A 15,498-nucleotide genomic window follows, 5' to 3' on the forward strand; every position below is an offset into this window, starting at 1 on the left:
AAAACAATGATTGACTCCTTGTGGAGGTTAATCTCTTGGTAGAGACACTGTTTGTTTCACTGGGTAAATGATGCAGGCCTGAGAAAGATTTACAGTGACAGATGGGAGATCCAGATGTTTTGAACCCCTCCCATTGGCTCCTTGAAAAAATGAAATACATTTTAACAAGGCCTTCCATCAGTCTGTGTATATGGGTCACTGACAAAATAATGGAAATACTTGAGTAAATGAGGGATACAAAGTATATTGAAAGGTGCTTCCACACAGGTGTGGTTCCTGAGTAAATTAAACAATGAACATCCCATCATCCTTAAGGTCATGTATAAAAATGCTGGAAAGGCTATTTTTTAGCTGCAATGGTTTGATGAGCATTACAATTATGTAAACCATATGCCATGGCCATCTCATTCACCAGATCTCAACCCAATTGAAAAGTTATGGGAGATTCTGAAGCGGCACCTGAGACAGCGTTTTCCACCACCATCAACAAAACACCAAATGGTGGATTTCCATGTGGAAGAATGGTGTATCATCCCTCCAATAGAGTTCCAAACACTTATAGAATCTATGCCAAGGTGCATTGAAGCTGTTCTGGCTCGCGGTGGCCCAACGCCCTACTAAGATGTAGAGGTTTTCTTTATTTTGGCAGTGATCTCTAGTGACTGTATGGCCTATTCACAATGCCTTTTACAGAACTGTGTTTGTTTGATATATTCTGATTGAAAGAGAACCAAACAGTGGAATAATGGGGACACAGCCAGACTTACTGATGGGTTTGGATAAGAATTTTATGTTGTGTTCATTATCACAGACATCCTTTCTGCATTTACCATTCCACGACTCCAACACAATCATTAAGTTTGCCGACAACGATGAGACAGCCTACAGGGAGGAAGTCAGAGACCTGGCAGTGTGGTGCCAGGACAACAACCTCTCCCTCAACAAGGAGATGATTGTGGACTACAGGAAAAGGAGGGCCGAACAGGCCCCCATTCTCATCGACGGGGCTGCAGTGGAGCGGGTCGAAAGCTTCAAGTTCCTTGGTGTCCCTGTCACCAACAAACTATCATGGTCCAAACACACCAAGACAGTCATGAAGAGGGCACGACAACAGCTTTTCTACCTCAGAAAATTGAAAATATTTGGCATGGGTCCCCAGATCCTCAAAAAGTTATACAGCTACACCCTCGATAGCATCCTGACCGGTTGCATCACCGCTTGATATGGCAACTGCTCGGCATCTGACCGTAAGGCACTACAGAGGGTAGTGTGTACGACCCAGTACATCACTGGGGCCAAGCTTCCTGCCATCCAGGATCTATATACTAGGCGGTATCAGAGGAAGGCCCAAAAAATTGTCAGACTCCAGTCACCCAAGTCATAGACTGTTCCCTCTGCCACAGCACAGCAAGTGGTACCGGAGCGCCAAGTCTGGGTCCAAAAGGCTCCTTAACAGCTTCTACCCCCAAGCTATAAGACTTCTGAACAATTAATCAAAGGGCCACCCGGACTATTTACATTGACCCCCCTTTGTTTTTACACTGCTGCTACTCGCTGTTTATTATCTATGCATAGTCACTTTACCCCAACCTACATGTACAAATTACCTCGACTAACCTGTACCCCCACACATTGCTTCGGTACCGGTACCCCCTGTAAATAGGCTCATTATTGTTATGTATTTTTTATTGTGCTATGTTTTATTTTCTAGCTTATTTAGTAAATATTTTCTTAACTCTTTCTTGAACTGCATTGTTGGTTAGTGGCTTGTAAGCATTTCACGGTAAGGTTTTATTTACCTGTTGTATTCGGCGCATGTGACAAATACATTTGATTTGATTGTGCGCCCAATATGGCGTGAACCCCATATTATACAATAATTTTTTTAAATTTAACCTTCATTTAACTAGGCAAGTCAGTTAAGAACAAATTCTTATTTACAATGACGGCCTACTGGGGAACAGTGGGTTAACTACTGCTTTGCTTTATCTTGGCCAGGTCGCAGTTCTCAACTGGCCTACCTGGTTAAATAAAGGTGAAATACTTTATTTTTTAAACTGCTTTGTTCAGGGGCAGAACAACAGATTATTACCTTGTCAGCTCAGGGATTTGATCTAGCAATCTTTCGGTTACTGGCCCAATGCTCTAACCACAAGGCTTCCTGCCACCCCAAAATGACTGGACAATTCACAAAATCGGTTTATGGAACACTACAATTCTGTACGTTGATATGACATGTTACAATATGATTGATTTTATGTATGATAAGTATTTTCTCAATGTTTTAAATGTTCATTGTTTTCTGTTAGAATTTGAAATGCCAGAGCCCTTTACATGTCTGGGAGAAATGGTGCATTATATTGCCACCTACAGGCCAATGTGTAATGTCACACTGCACCTTTATGTTAAATTGAGCTATTTAATAATAAATAATAGACAACTTTGTCAATCTAGTATAATAATATACTTGCTGACACCTGGATTATTATTGATGAGAAGCTCATAATCATTTCCCAACTATCAAACAGACAAGCATCTCCTGACTTTCGACCATCCATATAGTGACAGACCTGATATTGATCACAGTCAACAGGTTGTTTAGGAAAGGAAACGAGGCAAGGAAATAGCTAAAGTCAGATTAGTTCAACAGTCAAGGTTTATTTGCAACATAGTTTGAATAGGTTTTAGCTAATTTAGTAAGTTTCTTGTTTCTCAGTGGTCACAAGTCATTTCAAAACATCATATGTTACAGCAGTTCGTGTTACAAAAATGTTCAGTTTGAGGAATACAAACGACAGATCATTAAACATTGTTCCAACATCTTTCATCACTCTCTCAACATTTTGTACGTAACCAAAACCATCATAGCACCAGACCTAGGTCAAATACTATATTTGATGTGTACTCAATTTAGCTTGGGCTTTGCACTTTTGGGACTATTTCATTGGTTCCATTGTACTGGGCAAGCCAAATCAAGTGCAGCTCAACTATTTCAAAGTATGCATCTATTAGACCCAGAGCTGCAGAGAACACCTAGGGCTCTATTCAATCTGTATTGCTGAAGCGTTACAGATTGCACAATAAAAATGTAAACGTTTCCGATTGTTCTGACATCTGCAGCTTTTACCGTGAATGCCATGTCAGCTAACATGGGAACTTTGTCTTCAAATTTTAACTTCAATGATACAGATTGAATGGAGCCCCTACTGGCCAAATTTGGCCCATGTGTGATTTTATTTGACCCCCCCCCCTAGTTTTCTGAGAAAAAAATACAAGATTAATTGTTAGACATAAAAAAAACAGTGAAAACACCAGAAAATCAGCTCCAAGTGATTTTAATTTTGGAAATCTGTTCCAAAGTATTCCCATGTATAATAGAGAAAAATATGTGATCGTATACAAATGTAAGCAAGGTTTGAAAATATTATGTTTTAGTGAAATGTTATATATGTTTGGGTTTCTTGCTGGTAATTTGCAGTCTACAAATGATTTTCAATTATGTTCCGGCCCCCTGACCATCCGCTCGAGAAAAAAAAAAAAATCAGCCGGCAGCTGAATCTAGTTGATTACACCTGTCCTACTGTATGAGGGGATTCAGCAACAACTCTTTTGATTGGCTCAAGCTCCTGTCTCTAGAGACTGACTGCTGTTTGGCATGGCTGATTCTAGCGCAGTGTTTCCCAGCTCCGGTCCTCCAGTGCCCCCAACAGCACATCATCATTTGATCATGATTCAACTTGTCAAGAGCTTGATGATTAGTTGACAAGTAAAATCAGGTGTGCTTGTCCAGGCCCACAACAAAATGATATAGGGTAGAGTGGGGTAAATTGAGCCACCCTTGTTTCTAGGAAACCGTACACAGAATGTACCAAATATTTAGAAAGAGATCCTAATTGCATGTAGTCTGGGAAGAAAGAAACCACATGGAAAAAGTGGTAAGCAAGTTAGGTCCAGAAAACAGAAGTCAAATGAATTTATTGATTGTTCTAAGTCAGTTGGTGTCAAACTTAGCATGAAAGTGCATCCTTGTAGCTGTGTAAACTAATATAGTCAAAATGTTTGCCTTGGGGTGAGTGTAGCCAATGGCTATGGGGTAAGTTGAGCAAATTGAAGCGTTTTCTTCCCAGGCTTGTCCTCTAAGTGTTTTTGAAAAGTGCAAAGTGTTTGTTACGTGTTAAGACTGTTAAAATATCCTTAAAATTATTAATAGACAAATGTGATTGTGTTGCATTGTGTTTGGGAAATAGAGACATGGTTTTTAAAAAAGGTAGTGGTAATATTTCATTCGGTACAGAAATGTGTAGGTGGCTTAAGTTACCCTGTCCCGCGGCTCAACTTAACCCATACCCTGTCCCGCGGCTCAACTTAACCCATACCCTGTCCCGCGGCTCAACTTAACCCATACCCTGTCCCGCGGCTCAACTTAACCCATACCCTGTCCCGCGGCTCAACTTAACCCATACCCTGTCCCGCGGCTCAACTTAACCCATACCCTGTCCCGCGGCTCAACTTAACCCATACCCTGTCCCGCGGCTCAACTTAACCCATACCCTGTCCCGCGGCTCAACTTAACCCATACCCTGTCCCGCGGCTCAACTTAACCCATACCCGAGGTAAGCTATGTTTTCAAAACTGTTTACATGAATTCTGATTATTTCCAGGGACACACAACATCCTGAAAAATATGTAGATATCTTTGTTTGAATGAATGCTGCAGTATATTTCCCTTGACTGAGAAAAAATGACTCAACCTACCCCACTCTCCCCTACTGTTGGGGGTACTCAATGACCGGTGTCGGGAAACACTGTTCTAGTGGGTCACATGAGAAAGTAGTTTAAGCCCTTCAGCAATTTTCAGTCAGTCTTTAAGTGACAAAGGAGCCAAAGTTATTTTCACACAGGTCATGGGAATAAAGCACAAAGCAACACGAATCATACGAAAATAAATTACACTTCATAAAAAGGGCCATTCAGATTCTTACTGTACATCCTTCTCAATTTCAGTTACCAGGTATTAGTTCTGAACGCTCAATAAAAAGTAAGTTGACTATAGTATAAAACCCTTATGTTCCACATCACATGTACTTTAAAAATTAAGAATACATATCAATACAGTTGACAAGATCAATAAAAGTAGTTATTTAGATACAAACAGAATAATACTTATGTCCTTCACATATTATTCAATACTATCTACTGTATATTACATTTGTTATGAGCAATCTGACAGTTGATATCAATATGTATTGATAAGAACATGTCTGGTTCCAAGAGTAACACATTTACAATTGGACAAATTCTGCCCTTTTCAAATATATGCTACCATATTGTTCTTAAATGTGTGTTATTTAAAAACTGGTCATTCAGTTCACAAACATTATACTGATTTACTTTGTCCAAGATGTCTGACGGTTGTGTTCGATGTAATCTACTCACATTCGCATACGCCGATTCCTGGAACGGCTATATCCGGTTTACTCAGCACAATTTCACACAGGAATTTTCTAATCTGACTTCTCTATAGAGCCCCACAGTAGAGGTGTCATAATACCCATAAAACCTAGTGGTAAAACAGGAAAATGGCTCCAATAATTTCTCCATTCATTTTTCCCATAGGTGATTTTAGAAACACTTAAAATAAGGGCTGTGTTTCGTGTAGGATTACCCTGCCGTGACGTTTTGATAACCATGTAAATCTCTCTCGGGCAAGGTGACTTTTATCAATATGTTCGGCTCTATTAACTCTGATTCGAAAATGCTAATTGGCATCAAAGTAGACATCATGCAAAACTACAAATCCCTGCAAGCTCCTGCACGTCATCTCTAGCGGACACCTTAGCTAGTTAATCCAGATTCTTACCTTTGCCTCGATTCAGCTGTCTCGTCCAGATCATCAAGGCATTTGTATTAGTTAATTAGCATTTGATTTTTGGGGGGGTAAATACAGGCGAATATATATTGATATAAGTCACCTTGTCCAAGAGAGATTTACACGGTTATTAAAACGTCATGCCAGGGGGAAAAGTTATGGTGGAGAAAACGATTGGAACCAGTTCCTTGTTTGACCACTAGGTTTTATGGGTATTATGACTCATACTGTGGTATTCTATATGGCCAACTAAGGAAATTGTATTTCTGGGCCGGGTATCAGTTAAACTGCAGTACCAAAGCAAGACTGCAGGAGTAGTCAAAACCGTGCTTCTAAACCGAAACCCTGACCCTTCGCTGAGTTACAAACAAATGTCTAGCCAATTGAATTTCACTTTATTAAATGCTCAACGCATCAGACAATTAGATTCACCAGTCTTCCCCTTACAAAACAACTTCCACCATTTAAAACATGGATATTTGACATTATACATTAAAATCTGTATTAGTCCTTAGCAATGCAGACTATGGACAAACAAAGATAAATGGTGAGGTTGTAGGTGATGAATTGAGGCCATCATCTATTTTAATATAGGGAGAACAGCAGTGAAGTGGCGCCTTTGTCTGTACACAGCATGTACTGTATAATGATTCACAGCATGCCTCACCTTACTGTGGCGCTCTAATGGATTCAGCCTTTTTCATAGGGTTTTTCCTGAGGTGTTGCCATAGTAACAGGCAACTTCTCCATCTTGGGTTGCAGCCACCTATACCCTGCAGTTCTGATAGATGACCACTGGTGGCAGCAATCTGGGGAGTTAGGTGTTCAAACAAGTCCAAAATGTTTGATTCTATGAACAAAGGATCTGAGATACGGTGGGGATAACAAAGCCCAGTTGTCTCCATGGCAACACAAAAGGGAACACCTCAGCCTGGGCGAATTCAACATGTTTCTGTTGGCCTATTGAACACTGTGGTTACAAAGGAGGAAGAAAATACCTCGGTGAATTGCACCTGGCCTAGCTCTCAGCATTGTTCTCTTTGAACTCAGTACGGGGAGACATGGCTGATGTATGTACTATGAACTGCTGCCTGGCAGCTGGGGCACAACTGTTGTCCCTAATGAAGAGCCTAGAAAATCAGGACGTCCCTACATTGGTCATGGGGGTCAAAGGTCACTGACAAGTTGACCTTAAGGGAACCTCCTGTGGGTGTCCTGACCTGTCACCCCCCTCTTCTCCCAGAGGACCAAGAGTTTTGAAGTCTGACTGACTAGCACAGGGCTGGGGTTGGGGTAAGGTGCAGTTACCTACATTTGTACTGCAAATGATCGCTACTGATCGGCTAGCAGTAGAGTGTGCTGTCAGTACAAATGTATTTAGGTCATACAGTGGGTTGGGGGGTGTAGAGGAGGAGGAGGGGACTAGGAGCCCTGAGCAGGAGACACAGCGAGACGCTCAGAGATCCAGCCAGTGACTTCCTTCAGCACCGACGCCGCTGTCTCTGGGAGTTCATGGTGCAGGGCGTGGTATGCTCCGTCATACACCTGAGAAAGACAACACACACACCGGGCTTTCCATTAGGAAAATGTGGAGCAGGAAATTAGACCGGCAACATTTTAATTTGAGAAATTTACCGGACCCATATGCAAGAAAAATCACTAGCCTATGTCAATCTACTATAGTAGAAAAGTTGAAGCTACCTATTCTATTGGTCAGCGTGTCGAGAAAGAAAGGGGACAGTTGTGGGATGATATATCCAACATTCATACAACCAGTAGGCCTAAGCTACCTATATATTTTTAAAGCATTGAGATGCAACAGATCAGAACGTTTCTTAACATTTTTCTAAACTATAATTTCTTGACATTAATAAGCGCAACATAACGCAACTGGCGGAAAACAGTTTTCAAAAGGGCACTGCACATATGAGCAGTTCCATGTGACGAAGATGAAAATATCTGTTAGAAATGTAGAGAGGAGATCTAATAGGCTACTTTGAAGCAAGGTAAGACATGTCTCAATATGTATTAAAAGGTTTCAAACAATTAAGTATGTTTTCAAAATGCATACTGCCTCCAGCTTATTGCAAAGTGGTGTGTGACGTGCTGATGAAGCCTGCCTTCTGTTGCAGTTTTGACGCAGCGTTCAAAACAAATAGGAACTGGCAACTCGGAAATAGCCGACTTCTGACTTCAGTGCGTTCAAGACAACTGGGAACTGGGGGAAAAACAAGCTCCGACTGGGGAAAAATAGTTTTGAATGGTCATCCAACTTAGAATTCCAACTTGAGAACTCGGGCCTCCTCCTAGAGCTCCGACCTTCTGAAGATCACTGCCGATTCGACCTCGTATTTGTCTTGAAAGTACAAAAAGATGCTGCAGCTCTTGCGCTGTCTGACAGATTGTCCACTCAAAGACTCTATCTGTATACGTGTGATAAATAAGATACATAACAAATATACTGTACACATGCGGCAATTTAATTCCACAAAATGAGGCATATTAACCGATAGACCGATAAGCATGACCAGTCAAATGTTATTTTCATTGACTGATATTTCCATCAATGAAGAAGCTGAAAAGCATTACTTCACAAAGGAATTTGTTTTTTTTCTTCCGGACAATTGGCCAGCGCCAATTTTATTTCATCAGCTTTTGTATTCTTTTAAATTGGACAAAAGCCAGCCATTACCAGCTAACTGAAACCCTGACACACGCACGATTAGCTCACCCCTCATTCGCTCTTTATCTGTTACACCACCTCTCTCTGACCCCCATCCCTCACTTTGTTCCCCCCGCTCCCTCTGTTACTCTTCTCTGTTACTCCTCTCTGTTCCGCTTCTCTCGCGCTCTATTTCAATTCAATCTCTTTATAGGCATGGGAAACACGTTAACTCTGTTTCCCTCTCTCTCTCCTTCTGTTTCCCTCTCTCTCTGTTTCCCTCTCTCTCTCTGTTTCCCTCTCTCTCTGTTTCCCTCTCTCTCTGTTTCCCTCTCTCTCTGTTTCCCTCTCTCTCTGTTTCCCTCTCTCTCTGTTTCCCTCTCTCTCTGTTTCCCCCCTCTCTCTCTCTGTTTCCCCCTCTCTCTCTCTCTGTGTTTCCCCCTCTCTCTCTGTGTTTCCCCCTCTCTCTCTCTGTTTCCCCCTCTCTCTCTCTGTGTTTCCCCCTCTCTCTCTCTCTGTGTTTCCCCCTCTCTCTCTGTGTGTTTCCCCCTCTCTCTCTCTGTGTTTCCCCCTCTCTCTCTCTGTGTTTCCCCCTCTCTCTCTCTGTGTGTTCCCCCCCCTCTCTCTCTCTCTCGTGTTTCCCTCTCTCTCTCTCTGTGTTTCCCCCCTCTCTCTCTCTCTCTCTCTCTCTCTCTGTGTTTCCCTCTCTCTCTCTCTCTGTTTCCCCCTCTCTCTCTGTGTTTCCCCCCCTCTCTCTCTCTCTCTCTCTCTGTGTTTCCCCCTCTCTCTCTCTCTGCGTTTCCCCCTCTCTCTCTCTCTGTTTCCCCTCTCTCTCTCTCTCTCTCTCTCTCTCTGTGTTTCCCTCTCTCTCTCTCTCTCTGTGTTTCCCTCTCTCTCTCTCTCTCTCTCTGTGTGTGTTTCCCCCTCTCTCTCTCTCTCTCTGTGTTTCACCCCTCTCTCTCTCTCTCTCTCTCTGTGTGTTTCCCCCTCTCTCTCTCTCTGTGTGTGTTTCCCCCTCTCTCTCTCTCTCTCTCTCTGTGTTCTCTCTCTCTCTCTCTCTGTGTTTCCCCCCTCTCTCTCTCTCTCTCTCTGTGTTTCCCCCTCTCTCTCTCTCTCTCTCTGTGTTTCCCCCTCTCTCTCTCTGTTTCCCCCTCTCTCTCTCTTTCCCCCTCTCTCTCTCTCTCTCTCTTTCCCCCTCTCTCTCTCTCCCTCTCTCTCTCTTTCCCTCTCTCTCTCTTTCCCTCTCTCTCTCTCTCTCTCTCTCTCTCAAATTCAAATTCAAATTCAAGCTGCTTTATTGGCATAAAAAACATTGTGTTAATATTGCCAAAGCAACAATGTATACAATATACATTGTAATACAATTATAAACAATAACAAATAATAATATAAAATGGCAGTAAATAATAATACAAAATTAAAAAATAATAACAATAAAATAGTAGTAAAATAATAGTAAAATAGTAGAATGCAATAAGTATAAAAATCTAAATATGGAAAATGAATCTATAACTAACTTATAACTAAATAACGGTCATCTTCACCATTACATCAGTACTACAACTACTATCATCATTACCACTACCACTACCACCACCATCACTAAACTGTTATCATTACCATTACTACTCATACCACTACTATTTGGAATGATAAACAACAATAATAATAGAAATAACAATAACAGTAATAACAATAATAGTAATAATAAGTAAGTTACTGTTTACTATGCAGATGTTATTATTCAGTGTCCCTCAGGCTATGGCAGGCAAATACATATTTGGCTGCAAGAGGAGCCATTGCTCCTTCGCCCATGAGTATTTTTAGTTTTTCTTCTGGGTTTAATAAGTTAAAATTTGGAATAAATGTAGTCATTTCTGTGAATAAGGAATCTCTTTGTGAGGAATATTTATCACAGTAAAGGAGAAAGTGCATCTCTGTCTCTACCTCCCCTGTCGTGCAGTGACCACATACACGCTCCTCTTTGGGTAGCCATGTCTTTTTATGTCTGCCGGTTTCTATTGCCAATCGGTGGTCACTCAGCCTATACTTGGTAAGGATCTGTCTCTGCTTCGTATCTCTGACAGAGTAGAGATAATCAGCCAATTCATATTCTCTGTTTAGGGTCAGATAGCAATTTAGTCGGCTTTGGGATTTTGTTTCATTTTTCCAATGTTGTAAATATGAGTCCTTTGATTGGTTCATGATTTTGTTTATTTGAATTCTTTCTTTTGAAGCAGTGCTGGTGTCAGCTTGGTTGGTGAGGTCCAACACCAGCTGACTGAGAGGGCTCGTTTCTGGGCTCAGCTCTTGGGTTTGGAGTGCTTTAAATTGCAGACTTGAATTTGGACTTGAATTTAGATGTAGCCAAAATTTTAATGATCTTTTCTGTATTTTCATTATTACTGGAAAGCGGCCCAATTCTGCCCTACATGCATTAGTTGGTGTATTTCTCTGGACTTGTAGGGTTTCCGACAGAATTCTGCATGTAGGGCTTCAATTGGATGTTTGTCCCACATTTTAAAGTCCAGTTTATTGAGTGGCCCCCAAACCTCACTTCCGTAAAGAGCTATTGGTAGGATTACGCTGTCAAATATTTTGGTCCAAATTCTAATTGGGATGTTGATTTTGAATAATTTCATTTTTATTGCATACAATGTTCTGCGGGCTTTTTCTTTGAGTGCATTCACTGCCATATTAAAGTTTCCCGATGCAGATATGGTCAGACCAAGGTAGGTGTAATTTTTAGTGTGTTCAATGATGGTGTTGTTCAGGGTGAATTTATATTTGTGTTTCTGACATCTGGTTTTCTTTTGGAAAATCATGATTTTCGTTTTTTGGAAATTTACTGCCAGGGCCCAATTATGGCAATATTGCTCTAGAATATTAATGTTTTGTTGAAGACCTTCTTTGGTTGGTGATAGAAGTACCAAGTCATCAGCATATAGCAGGTATTTCACCTCTGTGTCAAATAGTGTGAGTCCTGGGGCTGGAGAATGGTCCAACATGTCTGCTAATTCATTGATATAAATGTTGAAAAGGTTTGGACTCAAACTGCAGCCTTGTCTCACACCTCGACATTGTGAAAATAATTCTGTTCTTTGGTTTTTGATTTTTATTGCACATTTATTTTCTGTGTACATACATTTTATTAAGTCATACACCTTACCACCAAGCCCACTTTGGAGAATTTTGTAGAATAGCCCTTCATGCCAAATAGAATCAAATGCTTTTTTAAAGTCAATAAAGCAAGCAAAGATTTTGCCCTCTTTTTTTTGGTGGACGTGTTTATTAATTAGTGTGTGTAAGGTGTATATATGGTCAGTAGTGCGATGGTTAGGGAGAAAGCCAATTTGACATTTACTTATTACATTTTTTTCTTGAAGAAAGGTTTGAATTCTTGAATTCAAAATGCTACAGAAAACCTTTCCCAAGTTACTGTTTACGCAAATTCCCCTGTAATTATTGGGGTCTGATTTGTCTCCACTTTTGTGGATAGGGGAGATTAGCCCCTGGTTCCAGACATCAGGGAAGCAACCAGAAGTTAAAACCATGTTGAACAATTTAAGCATAGCATTTTGCAACTCAGGTGTGCTGTTTTTCAGCATTTCATTTCTGATGTTGTCTAGACCACAAGCCTTCTTTGATTTAATAGATTTGAGGTTTTCATTTAGTTCTTGTTGGGTTATTGGGTAATCTAATGGATTTTGGTTGTTTTTAATGACTGATTCAAGGATGTTCAATTTTTCTTTAATTTCTAATTGGTTCTGTTGTAAGTCTTTTTGTGGGATGTTTTTGTATAGATTATCAAAATACTTTTTCCAAATTCCTACATCTTGTACGCCTAATTCCTGTGGCTTTGTTGTGCTTAAATTGTTCCACATGTCCCAGAACTGATTTTGGTCAATTGCGTTTTCAATTTCATCAAGTGTCTTGTTGGTGTAATTCAATTTCTTGCGTTTCAGTGTTTGTTTATACTGTTTCAGAGTTTCAAAATATTCATATCGTAGCTCTGGGTTGTTTTGCTGCTTATGTTTTTCATTTGACATTTGTCTTAGGTGTTTTCTGATTGTTTTACATTCATTATCAAACCATTTATCAGAAACATTTTGTTTTTTGTTTCTGAGGTTGCATTTCTTTGGTTTTCTCAAATTTTCTTTCGATGCTGCTTTTTGGAATATGCAGTTGATGTTTTGAGTAGCCGAATTGACACCATCTTTATTGTTTTGGTATTGTGAGTTATTGAAAAACTGTATAGAGTTCATCATTTCATTTGAGTTCAACGTTTCAATGAATCTCTCTGCACTGTTTGGAGCCCATCTGTACGTTTGGTTTATGTTGTAGAGTTTGTTGGGCTGTTTTTTTGAATGAGTATTGCCGGTTAATTTATTCAGAAACACGTTGATCTGACTGTGATCTGACAATGGTGTCTGTGGTCTGACAGTGAATGCACTAATGGAGGAGGGGTCAATGTCAGTGATGGCATAATCGACTACACTTGTCCCAAGAGCTGAGCAGTAAGTAAACCGACCTAAAGAGTCCCCTCTGATTCTACCATTAAGCATGTACAGGCCTAAGGCTCGACAGAGATGCACTAACTCCTTCCCATTTTTGTTCAGTATTTGGTCAGGACTGTTTCTATTATTTATAATAGGGCTACTGTACAAGGAGGGGTGTCCACATATGTGGTGGTTACCTCCCTCATCAGTGTAGTCAGGCTCAGAACCTGTTCTTGCATTGAAATCTCCACAAAGAAGCACTTTACCCTCTGCCTGAAATGTAATGATTTCTGTGTGGAGATTGTCGAAAAACTGATCATCATTATATGGTGAATCTGAAGGAGGAGCATAAGCTGCACATATGTATACATCATTGTCACAGTAGATTGTACCTTTGTTAAGTTTTAGCCAAATGTGACTGGTACCTTTTTTCATTTCATTCAGTGCTAAGTCCTGCTTATGCCAAATTATGATTCCACCTGAGTCTCGGCCCCGTTTAACATTTTTATGTTTGATTGATGGTAGTAAACTTTCTCTATAGCCTGAGGGACACTGAGTATCTATGTCTCCACGACACCATGTTTCCAGTAGGATTATGATGTCCTGTCCCTTGATGTTTTTAATCAATTCTGGATTTGTTGTTTTATAACCAAAATGTGAAGAGTATAGTCCCTGGATATTCCAAGAGCTGATAGTTAATGATCTCATTTATAATAAGTGATATTCACTGGTTTGAGTAAAGTACATTGAAAAAAAACAAAATAATAATATACATACATACATACATACATACATACATACATACATACATACATACATACATACATACATACATACATACATACATACATACATACATACATACATACATACATACATACATACATACATTACTATAATACCGGTGCCAATAAAATTAAGAATAGTTGTAAACAAATGAATAAGAATGGAATAAGATTGCATGAAAAATAAGTACAATGCAATCTGCAACCCTGTGTGTGTGTGTGTGTGTGTGTGTGTGTGTGTGTGTGTGTGTGTGTGTGTGTGTGTGTGTGTGTGTGTGTGTGTGTGTGTGTGTGTGTGAGAGAATTAAAGAGTCTGTCTAGCTCAGTAGTCTACATATTAGTTGCAGTAGTTGGCGCACCTCTCCTATCTCTGATTGTTCTAGGTGTCTTTTGCCAGAGGTTACCTCAGCATATGTAGGCTGATGATCTGAATGATACATGGTGTGGACTGCATCATGTGGTGTACTTCTCTGAAGGACAGTGTTCTGTCCGACACTGGAGTAGTGATCAGAGCTGTGTTGTGATGGGCCAGGTCTAGTAGAGCTGTGTTGTGATGGGCCGGGTCTAGTAGAGCTGTGTTGTGATGGGCCAGGTCTAGTAGAGCTGTGTTGTGATGGGCCAGGTCTAGTAGAGCTGTGTTGTGATGGGCCTGGTCTAGTAGAGCTGTGTTGTGTTGGCCCTGGTCTAGTAGAGCTGTGTTGTGATGGGCTGGGTCTAGTAGAGCTGTGTTGTGATGGGCCTGGTCTAGTAGAGCTGTGTTGTGATGGGACGGGTCTAGTCGTGCTGTCCTGAGGCGGGTCTGGTAAATCTGTGTTGTGATGGGCTGGGTCTAGTAGAGCTGTGTTGTGATGGGCCAGGTCTAGTAGAGCTGTGTTGTGATGGGCCTGGTCTAGTAGAGCTGTGTTGTGTTGGCCCTGGTCTAGTAGAGCTGTGTTGTGATGGGCTGGGTCTAGTAGAGCTGTGTTGTGATGGGCCTGGTCTAGTAGAGCTGTGTTGTGATGGGACGGGTCTAGTCGTGCTGTTCTGAGGCGGGTCTGGTAAATCTGTGTTGTGATGGGCTGGGTCTAGTAGAGCTGTGTTGTGATGGGCCTGGTCTAGTAGAGCTGTGTTGTGATGGGACGGGTCTAGTCGTGCTGTCCTGAGGCGGGTCTGGTCTGGTAAATCTGTGCTGTGTTGGGCCTGGTCTAGTAGAGCTGTGTTGTGATGGGTCTGGTCTGGTAAATCTGTGTTGTGATGGGCCTGGTCTAGTAGAGCTGTGTTGTGATGGGTCTGGTCTGGTAAATCTGTGCTGTGATGGGCCTGGTCTAGTAGAGCTGTGTTGTGATGGGCCTGGTCTAGTAGAGCTGTGCTGTAATAAGACGTGTCTGGCTCTTTTCTCCTGGGGATGGTGGAGGTACTGTTGTTTCAGAATGTGGGGTGGGGGACCTCTGTTGCTGGGGTGATGGGTGTGTGGGTCCCTGCCAAGTGTTGTATCTTTTAGGTCCTTGGCAAAGGTTCTGATACTGTCCTGATCAAGATGTACATTATCATATAAGTGTTGACATGTCAGAGTGGGGTGGTGAGCCGTTCTGACGTTGAGCAGTGAGGCACAGTCCACAGTGATCAGTTGATTTATATTGTTGATCAACTGTCCTGGGAAGTCTTTTCTTGGTAGGAGGGTGGACACAACTATATTGGTTGTTG

The 15,498-nt window shown here is 41.2% G+C and overlaps 1 protein-coding gene across 3 annotated transcripts in view; it reads right to left on the minus strand.

Annotated features, from left to right (window-relative positions):
* Positions 1–2,638: 2,638 nt before the first annotated feature.
* The window catches only part of LOC106566779 (monoglyceride lipase), a 47,385-nt gene continuing 34,525 nt past the window's right edge, over positions 2,639–15,498 (minus strand). For 2 of the 3 annotated variants that reach the window (XM_014135167.3, XM_014135166.3), the window contains one exon: positions 2,639–7,414. In XM_014135167.3, the coding sequence (XP_013990642.1) occupies positions 7,292–7,414 (123 nt within the window). In that variant the 3' untranslated portion in view covers positions 2,639–7,291. Of the gene's footprint in view, positions 7,415–11,721 lie in introns of those variants that run through there. The other variant, XM_045693090.2, reaches the window with a different exon arrangement.

The sequence above is a fragment of the Salmo salar genome, chromosome 13 (genome assembly GCF_965601325.2).
Source record: "Salmo salar chromosome 13, fSalSal1, whole genome shotgun sequence".
Taxonomy (NCBI): domain Eukaryota; kingdom Metazoa; phylum Chordata; class Actinopteri; order Salmoniformes; family Salmonidae; genus Salmo; species Salmo salar.